At 34.0% G+C, this 19,582-nt stretch overlaps 1 protein-coding gene across 1 annotated transcript in view; it reads right to left on the reverse strand.

The window, feature by feature from the left end:
* SNX2 (sorting nexin 2) overlaps window positions 1-19,582 on the reverse strand; it is a 58,735-nt gene that overhangs the window by 9,138 nt on the left and 30,015 nt on the right. The window contains exons 6-11 of the mRNA XM_025986435.2: window positions 18,329-18,470; window positions 13,299-13,377; window positions 5,405-5,480; window positions 4,154-4,267; window positions 3,806-3,899; window positions 2,395-2,600 (exon numbers count right to left, since the gene is read on the reverse strand). Coding sequence (XP_025842220.1) covers window positions 2,395-2,600; window positions 3,806-3,899; window positions 4,154-4,267; window positions 5,405-5,480; window positions 13,299-13,377; window positions 18,329-18,470 — 711 coding nt within the window. The remainder of the gene's footprint in view (window positions 1-2,394; window positions 2,601-3,805; window positions 3,900-4,153; window positions 4,268-5,404; window positions 5,481-13,298; window positions 13,378-18,328; window positions 18,471-19,582) is intronic.

The following is a 19,582-nucleotide window of genomic DNA, read 5'->3' on the forward strand; positions in this document are numbered from 1 at the left end:
TACAAAAAAATACCTTCATCATTGGGTGGGAGAAGAAGGAACAAGTATGTTGATGGGAGTATAAGAATAATAATCTCTTTGAACAGTAATATGAATATATTTTTTGAAATTTAAAAAATTCAGGTGGCCAGGTGACTCCACTTCTATGAATTTTATGCCCAAAGAGTTATTTTCAAAAACCAGTATTTACAACTAGACTGATTAAATAATTTAGGGTATTTTTATATGCTATCTAACAGAATACTATGCAAACATTAAAAAGAACATATCTATATATGCTAACATGGATACCTCTCTAAAATGTAATGGGTGAAAAAAGTAGGCAAAGAATAGTGCACATAATATGTTCCTTCGTCAAGAAGGAAGACATGGAGGGAAGGAGGAAGAAAGAGAAAGATGGGAAGAATAAAACAGAAAATCAGCTTCATACACGTGGCACAGCTGATTCTGTAAAGACACACAAGAATGTAATAGCATAAGAAGTACTAAGTGGTCTTTGGTAGAGAAGAACTTAACCTTTTTGGGCTGTAGGACTGATGATGTCCAAGTATCACTTTTTCTAATACAAATGAATCAATTTAAAACAAAAACCAAACTGAATATCAAGATCATAAAAATTCCCTGTCATGCTACCCCCTAATTTCTCAACTCCTTGGTGTGGCTGACCTCGGTCAGGTTTCAGCAGAAAACATAAAGCCAATGTGAAAGAGCTTCATCTACGTCAAGCTCTAACTTGAGCAAAGCTCTTTAAATCTCTTGAAGTCAATGAATCACTAATTCAGTTCTTCCCAAAGTCTGTGAAAAGAACTCCTGTTCCTATGAATTTGGAAGTCTCTGAATTAAACAAATTTAAATGTTTTATTTTATTTTTTTACTCATAGACAGTTCTGAGCATTTCAATGTTCCATGACTCTATAAAAGAGGGATATTGTACAAAATATTATCTCCCAAACTCAGCTGGTTGTGATACCTCTTTCAGTGTAACTGTCATTCTGGGAAACATGAATCCAAGTACAATTTCTGAGAATGTAAAAATCCAGCAGGAAGATTTAAGTAGCATGAGGCCAGCCAGCCCACGTGAGAGCTCACCACCCAGGACACTAGCAGGCCATTCCTGCCAGGGACTGTCCTCCCAGATTAGCTCTTCTCAGCTGGTACTCCTCCTCACAGATACTGCCCAGCTTCCCTTTGTGGACCACAGTTATTTTGCAAAGTGCTCTACTTTTTTACAGCAGCCCTCATGCTAGTGGGAATTCTGAAATGAGGTTGAGAGTGGGTGGGAGAGAAGCAGGAACCATTAATTGTGAACTGAATTTCTGTTTATCACAAGTTGCCTGATATATAATGAGTAACTGCTATATATATTAACTTCTTTAAATAATTAAAGAGAAAATTTAAAGAAGGAATTTAAACAGTAACACCTAAGAGCAGGTACAGACAAAACTGGTAATTTTTCCAAACCCAAGATAGCAACATCTGAAGTACTAAGAATCCTCTAGCCATAATTGCCATGGTCAGCTTGAGAACAGGATCATAAATAAATACGCAGTATACCAATGACTGTAGATGAATACTGATTTCATCATAGACTTTAGCTGAAAAAAATTTTGCTTAAGAAAGCAAAGAACAAGGTCTCATTAACTTTCAGTAAAAGGTAAACTCCCAGTTCTTCCGCCCTATGACAATTCTTGCTCATAACAATAACTGAAAAACACCATAAGATCTTAAAGTACCTTCTGAAACACTGGATAGATAAAATAATACTTAGTTTAACTGTTGGAATACTGGAGATAACCTGTAGAATACCAACTGTCATTTGCTAACTTGATTACTTTCCTAACTATTCAGAAACTCAACTGCTTATCCTTAAACATTACCACTAGATAACACAATTTATTATCTAGTCTCGTTTGATCTATAAATAGTGACTACATATTTCAGTGTATGTACAGAATGTTTGCTTATAGTCCAAATGCAGGCTAAAAGCCACCATTAAACATACTCATGCAACCATCAGCTCTATTTTTGTTCTGCTTCTGTTATACCTTTACTAATGGTAACAGAGGACAGGCTAGTTTCAGTTCATGTTAGATGAAAAATAAATGCTACCAGTCGGTTGTAAACTTGTATATGTCAACACAGAAGTGAATGTGTGCTGGTTTTATCTTGTTTGGCACTTCTTAGACCTCTTAAAAACATTAATTTTATCTTTTGTTCAAGTCATAGTGGAAGAAAATATTAGGCTAGGAGTCATCATCTTGATGTCATTTTATATGGACTGGTAGAATAAAGAACTTACACACTTAAATACATGCCTTCTAGCTAACCAAATTCTTCTAGAAGCAAACCACAGAAGTGAGATGATCTGAAAGAAGACTGCAAAATAAGGCTTACTTTCACTGCAGCAATAAGACGAATGTAGTCACTAAGTAGTTCTGAAAACATATAAAAGTCAGCAAAAGCTTGTTCTTGATGTAACTGGTCTATCTTCTCCTCCACCTCTGCAAGCTGAGACAAAGCTCTAGATAAAGCAGTATGGTCCTCAGAGTTACCTAACATGGCAGCACTTTTAGCAAAGGCAGCTGTGTTGGCCGAAAGTTCTGAAACAAAAAAGGATTCATTTTTAGTATTCACTAATAAAGTTTTTAAATATTGCAATGATTTTTCTACGTTCCCTCTAAATTGTATCAATTCGTGTATCGCTCAAATAATTGTTTTAAAATAATTAATATAAAATCACTAGCCATTAAAATGCCTTTGGCATAAATGCCAATTGCTCAGAGCTCTACTGAAAGTTAAGAAGAACATTAAAGAAAAATTATGAAGAACCACTGCCTATATTCCCAGGGGAGGAACTATGTTTAATAATTTAATATAATAATCTGCCTCCTCTTTCTTCCTAAAGTGCTCATTGCTTTTGTGTATTTCTGCAGAAGATAAAAGATATGTTTTTTTAATATGGAAAGCAATGAGAATACAATGGACTTATACTACATTTTTTGGCCTTCAAACATTTTAATGAAATGGAAAATGTCTATAACTTTTAATGAATATATTATTTAGTTAATAAGAAAAAGCCAGGTAAAATACACACAATTCATAAAAATCTTATTTTCTTTGCATACAATGCTTTAACAATGCTCAACTGAAATACCAAAAATTTCTAAAAGAGATTTTTGAACAGTATCATTTCTGATACTTCGAATAAAGAAAAACAGATGTTTACAGAATAGATAATGTCAATGACTAATAACATATTGCCTAGAAACTGTGCTACATTACAAAAAATTCTCTAAGAACCATAAAGCTATTCCCTAAAAGATACAGTACAAATGGCAAGAGCTGTTATAAACTACTTTCAATAATGAATGTATTGGTTTATTTCTGTAACTGTTTTACTGAAACGGATTACTGGTAATGGCACATACTAAATGGCTTACTATGTATTTCAGAAACCTAACATTAAAATTCTTGTATTCTTAAAAAACACTAAAATTCTCATGATAGAATTAAAAAATTATTACTTAAATTTTCTGTCAATTTTTAACAAACCTCCTGCCTTCAGACTTTTAAATATGGTTGTTCAAAAATGAAGAAAATAACTCAAGAGATTTCTATGAAATACAGGTACACATTTTTTTAAAGATAAATTTCAAGTATCAAATTTTTAATGTTATTTTAATTATATCAGTTACTAATAAGACATCTTCATTCATTAAACTGTAATGTTCATTTTAATAAAATTTAAATAAAATAGTTGAATTAACTTATGGTGTTAAACAAATAAATAATAAGGCAAACAAACCTTTTCTATGACAGACCAAGGCTTCGACACTAGCATGAAGTTTCCTAAGTTGCTGATCCAGATTTTCAAATTGCTGCTGCTTTTCTTCAAACCACTAAGAAAAAAAATGAAAAATGGAGCTAATTTAGCAAGAACAAACCACTGTAAATTAGGTTACCAATAGCAAGGCACATTCCTTGTTTTAAAGCAACAAATTAACCATGTATAACCATGGTAGTCAACTGATGTGGCTGAGAACTAAACTCAATAAGCAAATTAATATCCTATTTTCTACTTGTACAGCTTTAAAATGCAATTGTTGGGCTCATTAATTCATCTCATTATTCAAGTCGAAAAATCAGCTCTTACTGCATCCGATTCATTCATCTTGATTGTCATTTTGTTGACAGCGTCGGCAGCCTTGTTCACCATCCTCAATATTCCTGCTCCACTCAGAGCCTGTGTGTTAACTGCTCTAGGCAGCTGGAATTGAATGACAAATAAGGGCAAACAAACCGGTTAAAAGCCTGGAGGTTTAACTGGGCACAAAAGGGACTGCACACCCCCACGAAAAAAACGAAAAAAAAGAAAAAAAGGAGGTTGTATTTTCTTCACTCTCATACATTTCAATAGTGAGATCTAATTTCTCAAACACACTACTTGTACACTCTCAAAGGAAAACTTAAAAAATAGACTTTCCATTTGCTTTTCTTCTGCACGTTTACATTTAGATGGAACAACACTCTGTTTGTCAAAATATATTAAGAAATTGCCAGGTACCTTAACATTGGCCACCTGTTTGCTTGCAGAAATAAACTTGTTTATAAGGGAAGAAGAACAAAGTCTTAAGAAAAATCCCCTTATGCTGTTAAGACAGTGTGATTCCATATTTTTCAAAAATTCTGGATTCAAATAGGTTTTTTTTGAAGTTCAAAGGGTAATAATTAAAACTCTAAACTGTTATGAGCCCCAAATGTACCAAACATCTCAAATAGAGTAGCACAGTTAGAATTTAAGCTCGTTTAAGCGACAAGTTTGCATTTCAGAACCTTGGTAAGAATATAGAATGTAGACATACAAACTGTGTTGAGTTGTCTCCAAAAGGAGGCCCAAATAAACCTATTTCAACATGATGCCTAAAGCAACAACTTAGGCACTGAAAGTCATTCTTCAAAATGTGGTTTAAAATTTTTGAAAATGATACTGATCATTCCACAGTTATCAATGCAAAGAAGATAATTTGCTAGTAATTTATTTTTTATTTTTTTAAAGATTTTATTTATTTATTCATGAGAAACACAGAGAGAGAGAGAGAGAGGCAGAGACACAGGCAGAAGGAGAAGCAGGCTCCATGCAGGGAGCCCAACATGGGACTCGATCCCAGGTCTCCAGGATCAGGCCCTGGGCTGCAGGCGGCGCTAAACTGCTGCGCCACCCGGGCTGCCCAATTTGCTAGTACTTTAAATAATTAAAGCTAAACACTAAGCCAAAAAAATCATTTCATTCCATTTACTAATACAACTATTTACTGAACATATATTTTTATAAAAATTATTAAAATGACAAACACGAATAAGGAGAACATTCATATCCTATAAAAAGTTAAAGTAAAAATAATACCTCTGAACTTTCCAGGAATTGCCTTAAATCAGGATCCTGTAGTAAAGTTGGATGCTTCACTGTTCTTTGAAGATACCTAGATTTAAAAATAAAATTTATCCTTTATCAATACCATTTATTTTAAATCTTAATTCAACAGAAAAATAAAAATAAAGAATAATAAAAACTAGGTAAAATGATGTCCTCCATCTGCCTTCACTTTAATTATTTAGACTCTTATAGCAATGTTTAGACTCTTTAAAGCTTTTTATCTTTTATAAATTCATAATTATGTAAAAAAAATGGAAGGTCATGAAAGTAGGGACATAGGAGAGGTTAAATAACTTACCAAATCTCATACTGCAAAGTATTAGAGTTGTAAAAGGAAATATGAGTTTGGTGCATAATTTTATTTTTGGGTGGAGTCACCATGTTCCCAGCTATTATTTCAGAGTCCCAACACACATTCACTGTAAATATTCCAATCAACTATTTGTTGTTACTCCTATTACCAAAAAGGAGAAAAGTCTACCAGTTTTTCTTGTCAACAGATTCAAATGATCAAATCAGCTTTGATCCTTATTTGACACAGCAGCTAAATTTTCTTTAAAATTCTATTTTAAAAAAGATTTTTCTAAAAGTTCCTATTTTCTCTTTTTTTAAAAAAAGATTATTTATTTATTTATGAGAAACACAGAAAGAGAGAGAAGCAGAGATACAGGCAGAGGGAGAAGTAGGCTCTATGCAGGAAGCCGACATGGGACTCGATCCCGGGGCCTCCAGGATCAGGCCCTGGGCCGAAGGCAGTGCTAAACTGCTGAGCCACCCAGGCTGCCCCATATTTTTCTTATATGACACCACATAAAATAAAAATTAGAAGTAAAGAGAAACACTATTATTAATCACTATTAGCCCAACTTCAGTTGTTTGCCTTTAGGAGAAAATAGGAGAGCCCAAATTTCCATCACTTATAAAAAATCAACAAGAAAAAAAGCCCACTATTTAATGATTCTTGATTACTTATCTAATCCCATTTTTCAAAAAACTGTACTTTGCTTATTGATTACATGTGTATTTTGATTATTTTACTGTATTTCAGTTAATATACCTTTATCCTATTTTTGCAGAATAAATGTAACCAGTAATTTCTTCTACCTCATTATAAGATTATAAAATATGCCTAAAGTTTTTGAAAACAATGGTAACCTTTCATTAAGTTAAATTCTATTCAATGGTTAAGATGATTAATTTATCATGGCTTACATATTAACTTCTGTTTTTATGTATTTAAATAAATTAAACTTCAAGTCATTAGCCCACATAAGAAAACATTACCACAGAAATAGAGCATTTAATAGATGGTGCAAAACAACTACACTGTGGCTTAAGAAAATATATACTGCCTATATTACCAAGCTAAAAACAAGATGCAACACGAACACTAAGTCTGTGTTAAAGAAATGTTGGTATCTTCCCACTGGAATTGTACTTAAAATTTTAACACTCATGTTCTCCAATACCGTCAGGCTGTGTAATGCCAAGAGCAGTTTGCATAAGTTGTTCATGAAAGACAAAACATATCATACCCAAACTTCAAAACATCCCAGTATTTCAAACCTAAATGTATTTACCTAACACCACTTACATTCTTTTTTTTTAATTTTTAAAAAAGATTTTATTTACTTATTTATGAGAGACACACAGAGAGAAACAGAGACAGACATAGGCAGAGGAAGAAGCAGGCTCCATGCAGGAAGCCCAATGTGGGACTCGATCCCGGAACTCTGGGATCCCAGGTGTCCCATACCACTTACATTCTAAACAACTTCCCAAAGCGAGTTCTGTAGAATACTAGTCTCATGCAATATTCCAGGAAAAAGGATGGTTCTACAACCAAAAAGTCTAAAATATATTGCATACATATTTCTGAGTCATAATGAACAGCAGCCTATTAAGCACTGTATGTTGCCCTGCAGGAAAGAAACCCGGTTTAACTTTGTTAAACCTTATGTTAAGAAGACTCCACTGTCTACAGTCTACAGACTTTCCTTTTCTCACCCTACCACATATTAGGATTCGGAGGAATCATTCTGGAAAATGGTATTCTAGAAAAAGACAGTAAAAACTTTACTTCTTAAGGCTTATACAGAAGTAAATGGCAATCAACCATTTCTTTAAAACTATTAATTGGGATGCCTGAGTGGCTCAGTGGTTGAGTGTCTGCTCAGGGTGTGATCCTGGAGTCCCAGGATCGAGTCTCACATCAGGTTCTTTGCGTGGAGCCTGCTTCTTCCTCTGCCTGTGTCTCTGTCTCTCTTTCTCTCTGTCATGAATAAATAAAATCTTAAAAAGAAATAAAAAAATTAAATAAAACTACTAAATTTAGATAATGGTAAAATTATAAGCAGAAAACTAAAAGATTTTTTGTTCCATAGGATAATTATCTTTTAATGTTTTTTCTAAGAGTGTGAGTAGGTACACACACAAACTCACAGATACTTTGGTTTTCACAAAAATATAACAATTATGCTTATAGTCGTGTATCCTTTTACGCACAACAGTATGTTACGGATACCTTTCTGTGGCATTAAATATTATTCTCTAATGCCATTTTTATTTACCACATGAAATTCTAGCATACATATGTAGTATAATGTTACGTATTTTTTAATACTACAAAGACCACTACTTGCTTTCTTATCATTTGCAAAGTACTATCACATTCAATGGAACTTTATTCTTTAAATTGGTTGTACATAATGTCTACTTTGCTTATCTCAATAGCACATTTTATTTTTTATTTTTTAAGATTTTTATTTATTCATGACGGGGGGGGGGGGGGGGCAGAGACACAGGCAGAGGGAGAAGCAGGCTCCACACAGGGAGCCCGACGTGGGACTTGATCCTGGGTCTCCAGGATCACACCCTGAGACAAAGGTGGCACTAAACCGCTGAGCAACCGGGGCTGCCCTCAATAGCACATTTTAAATGAAAATTCCCTTTTGAGTAAGTGGTTTGTGTTTTTAAATCAGAAAATAAAGGAATGGATTTGCATTTTTCCTCCCTTCACATCAATCTTATTTTTCACTTTTTTCATTAGGTTTTTAATCTTAATTCCATTATAGTTAACATACAGTGTTATATTACTTTTGTGTACAATATAATGATTTGACAATTCTCTACATTGCTCAGTGCTCATCATGTTAAGTGTCCTCTTTAATTCCCACCACCTATTTCACCCATTCCCCACCAACCTCCCCTCTGTGAATCATTAGTTAGCATACAGTATAATATTAGTTTCAGGTAGACAATTCAGTGATTCAATACTTCCATACTCATCAGGACAAGTACAATGCTTAATTCCCATCACCTACTTAACCCAACAGTCCACCCCCACCCCCTCTGGTATCCATCAGTTTGTTCTCTATAGTTAAGAGTCTGTTTCTTAGTTTGCCTCTCCTCTCCCACCACGTTTGCTTGTTTGTTTTGTTCCTTAAATTCCACATGTAAGCGAAATCAAATGGTTTTCTTCTTTCTCTGACTTATTTCACTTAGTGATATACTCTTCAGCTCTATCCATGTTGTTGCAAATGGCAAGATTTCATTCTCTTAATGACTGAGTAATAATCCATTTTACACCCACATCCAATCTTCTTTATCCTGGACACTTGAGCTACTTCCATAATTTTGCTTTTGTAAATAATGCTGCAATAAACATAAGGGTGCATATACTCCTCTGAATTAGTGTTTTTGTATTCTTTGGGTAAATATACTCAATAGTGTGATTCCTGAATCAAAGGATAGTTCTTTTTTGAACTTTTTGAGGAACCTCCATACTATTTTCCAGGGTGGTTGTACCAGTTTGCATTCTACCTACAGTGTAAGAGGGCTCCTTTTTCTTCACATTCTTGTCCACACTTGTTTCTTGTGCTTTTGGATGTAGCCATACTGACAGGCGTGAGGGGATACCTCGATGTAATTTTAATCTGCAATTATCTTTTTTTTTTTTTAATCTGCAATTATCTGATGATGAGTAATGCTGTATTTGTAAATATTCACCAACTCAGTATTAAGGTCAGAGAGATTACAGAGATATAAAGGATGGATGCAGAACAAAAAAAGGAAAAGAATACAGGAAGCAGACATGAAAAGGGTCATGAGGAGAAAGAAACACTCGAAGGAAGAGAGAAAAGGAAGGCACAATGGAAATGGTGAAAAGTAGTATCACACTCAATGAGAGGTAGTTGTAGTTTTTCTGCACATTTGCTCTAAGGAAAGGCTGCTGATAAAGTTAGAAAAACCAGAGGATCCCTGGGTGGCTCAGCGGTTTAGTGCCTGCCTTCCGCCCAGGGCACGATCCTGGAGTCCCAGGATCAAGTCCCTCATCAGGCTCCCTGCATGCAGCCTGTTTCTCCCTCTGCATGTATCTCTGCCTCTTTCTTACTCTCTCTGTCTCTTATGAATAAATAAAATCTTAAAAAAAAAAAAAAAGAAAAAACACTGAAGGTTTTGAGCTCCTGTTTATTCATTTAAGATAAAGTAAAGCAGGTTATACAAAATTCAGAGGAACAAAGTTAGGATTTCTCTTGCTTGAAACTCAAACAATGAGGGAGTAGAAAGGCAGAAAGCCTGAATCTTCGATGACATTCATTTGTTCATCCAGCAAATATTTAGTAAGTATTTACTACATGTCATTTTCTTAATGTGAAATTGTATTTTAGTAAGAGAAGGCTGATGATAAACTCTAAATACAATAAACACATAAATTATATACTATGTGAGAAGCTGGCAAAAGTTGTGGAAAAAAGAAAGGATAGAACAGTAGAGCAAATGCAATCAAGTACATAAGGTATGGTTGGTGGCAATTCAAATATAATAGGTAGAATGAAGCCAATCATCAGAATAGACTTCATTGGAAAGATACTTGAACATCTAAACTTGAAAGAGATGAGAGAATTAGCCATGCAGATACCTGGGAATAAAAGCTTCTAGGCAGTGGGAGAGGCCAGTGAAAAAATCTTAAGGTGGAAAAATGCTAAGGATCTTTGAAGAGCAGCAAAACATCAGTGTGGCCTGGAACAAAGTGATCAAGGAGCATACAAGATCAAAGAGTAACAGAGTGAGCAGTGCATGTCATGTAAAGTTCTGTAGGCCATTATAAGGACTCTGGCTTTTACTGAGTGAAATGGGGAGAAAGGGACATGATCTGATGTAAAGGGATGACTCTGATTGCTATTTTAAAAGAGTAGGAGGCTCAAGGATGGAAACAAAGAGGCCAATTAGGAGCTTACTGCAGTTAATTCCAGTATTTGGACTAGTATTGTAGTGGTGAGAAATGGTGGTGAGAAATGGTTATATTACAGATATCGGAAAGAAGCAACATGATTTCTGGATGAAATGGATAATCCTAAATACTTCTTGATAGGAGAGAGAAGACGAATTAACCTACGCTGTTTAGGCCAAGTCAGTCGTGTTTTTGGGTACTTGGAGTGCATAATCCTGATACATTTTAAGATAAGGAAAAGTGTATTTAAGTAAAATAACTTGCCCAAAGTCACAGAGTGTATATTGTGTAGTGGATTCTAAATCTTTTTCATGACACTCTATACTTCTGTCTATATTTGCAGAACTGTATTCTTACCTATGAAACAAATTCAACATGGTCTTAAGGTAAAATGTGAAGCACTCTCAAGAAAATCTAGAGAGGGATCTTAGGGACACTCCTCCCAAAAGTAGTGAGAGTGAGAGTGCTCAGGAGAGTATCTTTCTTAACCACTCTCTTTCTCTTCCTGTATTTTAACACCATATGTTCACCCTTTCATTCAAGACAGTCACCTAGATTTTCTGAGTGAAGCAAACAAATAAATAAATTGTTATCATAGTATATGCAAAGAGAAATACTTCTTGACCTACCAGATTCAATGAGGCTGGGTATCTTACAGATAAGCCTGCCCTAATTTTTAAGAAATGCCATAGAAAAAACTCCCTTTATAAAAAGCATTCCAATTCCTCTGCTTCTAGACCTTTATACCTATATTTTCTTTAGTCATAATTTTTAATGCAAAATGAATTTCTCCCTCATATTATTACACTGTTTCTTCTTCTTCTTTTTTTAATCTGCAAAGTCCACTAAGGTAGCATTTAACAAGTAACATTTATCACTAACAAACCTGTTTTTAAATACCCAGTAGGTCAAGTCTCAGTATTTCCTTATAGCTCTCCTCAATGTTTCATACTGCATGATGTTATAGTAAGTACTACGCAATGCATTCAAGTTGCAAGAAAGGTGAATGTAGAATCAAATTATATGTCCTTGGTACAATAAATCTTCATTAAGTTCCTTATCAAGCATGCCATCTGAAATATTTCAAATTTACTCATAGAAAAATAGGACTTGAAAGGTTTCTCAAAGGGTCATGGTTACACTTTCAGGAAGAACTAAGCAGAATCAAAACAGAATATTATCTACCTTTACTCTTAAAAACATTGTCTATGACCTCTTTCACAACACAAACAATTCTAATGCCTAACCTAAACTTCTCTTGATGCAATTTAAATCCTTTTCCTGAGTAATTGCATTTCTCACAGACAAAATCTCATCCTTTAAGTCCTCCCTAATATCAAGTTGCATATTTCTTAGCTTCCTTGCTATAAATTGTTCAAATCTGACTTTTTTCTGTGGCATTTTCTTAAAATGTAAACAATTTATAAAACCGAGAAATAAGGTGCTTTAAAAATAGTCTTTAAAAGAAATGTGTACCTGAAGATACTATTACTTAAAATCTGTCCAACCTACCACAACCACTGGTCTTACGTCAAAAGAGAAAATAAAGAATAAGCAAATTCAATTAAGATAACAAACAAAATTCAATTAAAAAAAAAAAAACAAAAAAATCCTAAGCAATTAGAACATTTATATGCCTAAGCGATTACCAACTTATGTTCTAAAACTTGGGTTTTAAGATAGTTTCAAATTTGTTTTCTCAATTTTCTGCATAACAAGTAAGGAATAAATGTTGAGATTCTGGGCTTGTGTTCCTCCTATCCGTTCCTCTTTTTGATCTGCTACATTGAAGACAAGTCTTCAAAACTATAAGAAATGTGTCAAGTATTCTAAAGGAAAGCAGAGCAAATACATCAGACTTTAAGTATACAGTCAACTCAATAAATGACTAATACTCTGCACTCATGTCAAAATCAATTATACAAAAATAAAGGACAGCACACAAACCTAATTTTTCACTGTATTTAATAATGTTCCTAACCAAGTAATAATTCAAAGGAAAAATTACCTTCAGTGAACTATAGCCAAATTATCCAACAAAGTACTTGAATATGGGTAGAATTTCCTAAGAACCTAAACAATACTAAATATTAAAAATCCAAATAATTTTATCAATCCTTTCTTCTCTTTCACAAGTTTCATGGTTATCTTTTTATAAGCTTGCCAGTTCCTTACTTCTCATGCAGATTACAGCTATGATACATAAATTATTTTTTTAAGATTTTATTTTCAGTAATCTCTATACTCAAATGGGGCTCAAATTCACAACCCCAAGATCAAGAGTCACACACGTTACCAAGCCAGCCAGGCAGGCACCCCCATGATACATTAATTCTATCTTCAGCTGATATCTTTATAGTCGTCTTATAGCATACAAAAATAGGTGTTATCCCATTAGACACATTATATGCTAAATATTGATCCACTACGAGAATAAATAAAAGCAGAGCACAGTATTGTATTGTTAAAAAAAGTATTGTCTTAAAGTTTAATGCATTCCTAGCAAAGAGTCATGAAATGGTACTGATGAAAAAATTAATCATTAAAATACAGTGTGCCATATAATGGAATTAGACTCCTATCACTAAAGTAAAAACATGAGAATAATAAAGCATAGCTGTTTAGAATTACCTTTCAAGAGCTGCTCTCCGTTTTTCTACAAATTCAGTGGATGATGAATCTTCTTTACCCACTTTGACCTTGGTCATGCCTTTGAAAAAAATTAAATGAGATTCATAATTTTATATTATTGTGAATATCTTTTATAGTCATTTCAGCATAACTTAAAACATATTTCAAAAGTTTGACTTGACCAAAAAAAGGCTCCTAAATTATCACCAGTTATACATCTGAGGAATTAAAACTCATGATATACTAACATTTCAACCAGATAAAGTAGAAGCTGAGCTCTGTCTGTAGTTTTCTCACCTCTGTTTGGGTTTCTCATCTATCTGTGATACACTATACTCTTAGTAAATTAAATGAGTTTGCATTTCAATATGCATAAAGAGATTCACATTAGCAAATTTAAGCTCAGTTAGTATTTTCATTTCTTATAAACAATACTTAAGGTTCTTCAGTTTGGGGACTAGAAAAATAAGTGTAAGCCATGAATTTGTTAAATATCTCCCCCAATGTAGAGTTGAAGAACGTGTTGTTTATCATAGCTGGTTTTGTTATAGTTGAAACAAGTGCTTTCATAATTTATAAAATAAAAATCGTTAATCATCTCTGTAATGGCAGCTTCAATTTTAATACTCATGTACCAGATTACAGATTGGTCTTTTTTTCCTTGTTCTTTTTCCTTCAACATCAATTCTGTAGAATGAAGTACTGACATATCCTATGACATGGATGAACCTTAAAAATATGCTAAGTGAGGGCTGTCTGGGTGGCTCAGTTGGTTAAGCATCTGCCTTTGGCTCAGGTCATGATCTCAGGGTCCTGGGATCAAACCCTGCATCCAGCTTTCTGCTCAACAGGAAATTTGCTTCTCCCTCTCCTTCTGCCCCTCCCTCGTGCTCGTTCTCTTTTTCTCTCAAATAAAATCTTAAAAAAAAAAAAAAGTATGCTAAGTGAAAGAAGTTTGTCACAAAGGCCCACTCATTATCTAATTATTTTTATATAAAATGTCCAGAATAGGCACATCTACAGATAAAGAAAGTAAATTAGTGACTGCATAGGGCTGGGAGTTAAGGGAAATTAGAGGATGATAGCTAAGGGGTAATAAAAAATATTCTAAAAGTGATTGTGGTGGTGTGAACATAATTCTGAATATACTAAAAGGCTTAAATATTACACTGAAATTGATACACTTTATATTTAAGTAAGCTCTAAACTCAATATGGGGCTTGAACTCACCATCCTGAGATTAAGAGTTGCATGCTCTAAAACAGAGCCAACCAGACGTCCTGAATTATATTCACTTTAAATGGATAAATTACATGACATGGATTATATCGACAAAGCCATTAGAAACAGGACTATGTAAAACCATGTTAATTCTTATTCAGGCTGGTACATCTGGTGAATAAACATTGCACCTATGAATGTTTTGTTTAACATAATCTTTCTGAAATACAAGTTTGAAAAAGAAAACTCAAACACCTAAAATTACCTACCCTGAATGGACTACTAGAAGTGGAATGTTAATTAGTCCACATATTGTTTCCCTGAAAATATCTTACCACTATGCAGTTCTTTGCATTTCTCTCTTTAAGGATCTTCTGCTCATTCTACTTCCTAGAGGTAACCAATACAGGCCCAAGCAGCAAATAAAAAACACTCTAATCCCTTAGCTCTTAAAACTTTGCAACTTAGTTGTTACTCTTTTCTAAAAGCTTAGTGAAATGTTTTTTATTTATTAATGAGAGAGAGAGACAGGCAGAGGGAGAAGCAGGCTCCATGTGGGGAGCCAGGGACTCGATCTGGGGTCTCCAGGATCAGGCCCTGGGCTGAAGGCAGAGCTAAACCGCTGAGCCACCAGGGCTGCCCTGAAATGTTGTTTTTAAGTTAACTGATCTTATAAAGGGGTAACAATTGTGGACTAATGAAAAGACTTCTCTTCCTTCAGGGCAGTTCCAACTTTTCAGCAAAGAAGACAAGTTACTATTCCTTTTCTGCTACCCCACTTTAAGCATTTATCACTTGAAAACTACTGCCTATGTAATTAATAAGGCCTCCCATATTTCAACAATTTCTTAGACAGCCTATTCATTTTTCTTTAAAAAAAGAACTGATGGACAGTATGAAAAAATGACAGCTTCTCTATTTGGTTGGCTTTCAGGAGGTTCACAGATCAATTTGTTACCCACTTTTAGTAACTGTTCAGACTTTATGCATATATTCTGAAGAAACTGTTTCACTTGGTTTCATCTTACTATTTCACTATGTTTATTTTCCCAATAATTTTTTTATTTTGATCTTTAAAAAAAACTGCATTACATGTAGTTACCTCAAGTCCTTTCTAGAATAAAGTAGTATATAAATAATCTTAAAACAACTCAATCCACCTTAAATGTACCTTAGATAAGTCTACAATAACATAGCATTAGATTATTTTTAAAATTGGAAAGTTTTCTATTTTGAATACAAAATAAAAACAAACCATAACCATATTTTTAAAATCATACCAAAATTAGCAGACCAGAATAGTGATTAAAAGTGTAAGTTCTAGAGTAAGATGGCCTGCAAAGCCCAGCTCTGACTCTTACGAGCTGTATGGCGTGGGCTACGTTCTGTAACCTTGATGAACCTTAGCTTCCTTACCTATTAAATAAGGAAAACAATAAGCTAACATCATAAAGCTACTGTGAGGATGAAATGAGAGAATGCACATAAATTACTTAGTACAGTACACTCTAAATAAATGTTAATTATCTCTATAATTTAATGGATAGTCTTACAATGTAAAGGGCTATCTATCTTGGTCATGTATATAGATAATGCAAACAAAACCGTGTGACTGTCCCCTAAAAACCCTTTGAAGGGTTTTTTTTTTTTTGAAGGGTTTTTTTTTGAAGGCTGTGAGGATCAGTATCAGAAAACGGTGCTCTTAGGATTTAGTTTTTCATTTCTACTTTAAATTTACACATGCTATTTATTATACTGTAATAATCTGTGGAAGGTTGAAGATAATTAAGGCAAAATATTAGCCTGAAATATAATAAACTTGGGCATTAAAATTTACTTTTTTCAATTTTGAGGGGGGACACTCACTATTTAAGAACTAGATTAGCATGTTAGTCACCAAAATGAGAAAAATAATTTTTTTCCTCTGATACATAAAAAGAGCTGCACAAATAAAGTTAAAGAAAAAAAAAAGGTAGTAATAATTTGTGATGCGTGAGTTCCCTACACAGATAGTATGATGCCAAAAGATACCAAAGCAAACGTCTAGAGGTAAGAGAAATAAGATTATTAACTAGGTTAGCAGTTTTCAAAGTATGGTCAGAATACCAGAAAGATTTCCGATACCCTTTTTGTACAAGTGTGGGGAAGTGTGCACCAAAGGCTACTTTCAGAATACTACTAAACTACTGTCTTTTTTACTCTTACTCTTTCATGAGAGCTCAGTGGAGTTTAACAAAGGTTATGTGGTATGTTATATCACAAGAGACAGGATGCAGAAACACACGAGAACATCGCTATTTTGTACTAAGCTAGAAGTTAGGGATTTGGAAAACTATAAAAACAAAAACAAAAAGGAAGCCACCATTATCACTAAACATTTTGTCTTACAAATACTGAGTTTATTGGCATTTCAATTTTTTAAAGTTTTTTTTTTACATTTAATTTCATTAATTTTTTTTTTTTTAAGGAAACTCTATGCTCAGTGTGGGGCTTGAGCTCACAACCCTAAGATCAAATCACAAGTCACCAACTAAAGCAGCCAGGCACCCCTAAAAAATTTTTTATAATTAAAAAAAAACACAGAGTATATAATAAATGCATTTAAATATATCAGGTTTCAAAATTATTAAAGATACTATTAGGTGCTTTTCAAACAAAATGTCTAAAAACAGTAAAAGAAAAAATTTAAAGAGTAGCAGAATTCATTTTTATATTTTCTGAATAATCTTACATATAAAGAAAAGAAAGTATGGTAAATAACTCAACAAATGGGGAAAAAAACTAGAAAATTTAAGAGGACAGATGTCTTTTAATGGGACAATGGAAGTTATCCTCTTTTGTAATTTTTTGTGTATTCTCTTTAAACATTTTAAAAGATTTATTTTCTTTATTTTAGGGAGAGAGAGCATACACACATGCACAAACTGAAGGTGGGGCAGGAGAGGGGGAAAGAGAATCTCATGCAGACGTCCCGCTGAGCAGGGAGCCTGACTACAGGCTCTATCTCATGATCGGGAGATCATGACCTGAGTTGAAATTGAGTTAGATCCCTAACCAACTGAACCACCCAGGCACTTCCCTCATCCCTTTCTAAAGTAAGCTCTACACACAGTGTGGGGCTTGAATTCATGATCCTGAGATCAAGAGTCACATGCTCTATCAATTGAGCCAACCAGATGCTCCCTTCTGCATATTCTTAACTTTATTACTTGTACAGGTAGAATTTTTATTTTAGAGATTTTATTTTTAAGCAATCAAGCTCTACATCCAATGTGGGCTCCAATTTACAACCCCGAGATCAAGAGTTGCATGCTCAGGTATCTCATAGGTAGAAATGTTTTTAAACATTAAATTGAGGTATGAAATATACTAACATGATAGGTCTTATAAAATCTAGACTGGATGGAATCTTTTTTGGGACAATGAATAGCTGAAAGCCAAATACCTCCATCCCTTAGAAACATGTTAATATGTACTAACATAAAATATCTTTTGAGTGTTTCTCAGTAACATGCCCCTTTCAACTGCTCTCAACTCGGCAAATCCTGATCCAGTATTTAACATTATATTATATAAATCAAATCTTAAATTGATCCTATATAAATCAAAGTTCTAAGATGTTAGAAAATAAAACTATTAGCTTATACATTCCTTAGTTGATGAGTGATTATCATAAGGGAACATTTATTAAAATTCAGTATTGCTAGACATTATGAGTTATCATGATAATGATCATGGTATCCTAATCTGTATAGTTAAAACTGAGCTAGAAACAGGAACAAGTTTTTAAAAAAATTATTCATACTTACCTACTATACTCTTTTCTGGAGCTGGTGGCACAATATAACCAACATGTAAATACTTGCTTGCTAACTTGCTATGCAAACCAAGAAAGTCACTGAATCTTCTTTTTACTGAAAATTCACTCTTACTGAACATGGAAAGAGAAGTCTACAAGTAAAGAAGAGGCATTTCAAATTCTGAATACTAAGCAATATTTTAGAAGTTAGTATCACATATTACCATGAACATATACACATATATACACACATATACACATTGGTTTATTTTGCAAAAGAACGCCCAGGAGCTAACTAATGTGGTAGACACATTTCTGATAAAAAAAAAAAAATCGACATTACACATTTTTGTTTTGTTTTTATAGAAACTTAAAAAGACAAAACGTTTCCTTGACGCATCTCATCAACTCTTAATTGCATTTATGTTAATGACTCTTAAATCTTTACCTCTGGCCCAGATGTCCTCTGAGCTTCAGTCTAATATATCAAAATGCCCAAGGGATACTTCTACTTAAATCTTGCTGCCACCTCAAATTCACCCAATCTCTTGCTGAAACATAATCTCCATGTAGGAAGGGCATTTGTCTATATTGTTTCCTAATAAACCTTCTTGCTTGGAACAGAGCTGGACCCCATGTTAAGTGTTTAATAAAAATATGTTCAATGAAATAACAAATCTCATGCCAATCCAAACTGTGTTGCTTTTTCTCCGAGCTCACTCTGATAACCGTGGAGATACTCCAGTCAGTAACTTAGGCATCTCTCCTTCACTCCTTACATTCAAGCTCTACTTTCTACCTCCTACACAATTCAAGAAGCCATTATTTTGGCTTCAGAATCAATTCCTGAGTAAAAAATATTACTTCTCGCAGACAGGATTGCTACAGATCCTCTCCCACTTTAAGATCTAAGGCCTACAACCCTTTAGGAATTCCGATGGAATTAACCGGAAATCCTGACCTCTACTTTGCACTCCCAACTTAATAGTCAGAGAGATCTTTCTAAAACAAAAATCTAATTGTGTTACACTCTTGCTTGATCTCTTCAAATGCTCTCCATTATACCATTATACTCAGGATAAAGCCCAAATTCTTTAATGTGGCAGTTCATAACATAGGGAGGCTACCGCCAAACAATTTTAAGTAGGCACCACTTTCTGCAGATCCTGGAAAGCACAATGCTTTCTTGCCTCCTGGCCATTACAAAAGCAAACCCCTTTGCCTGGAACGAGCAATCTTCTCCTTTCTCTGTGTCTCCAACCCC

This window comes from Vulpes vulpes, chromosome 12 (genome assembly GCF_048418805.1).
Source record: "Vulpes vulpes isolate BD-2025 chromosome 12, VulVul3, whole genome shotgun sequence".
NCBI lineage: Eukaryota > Metazoa > Chordata > Mammalia > Carnivora > Canidae > Vulpes > Vulpes vulpes.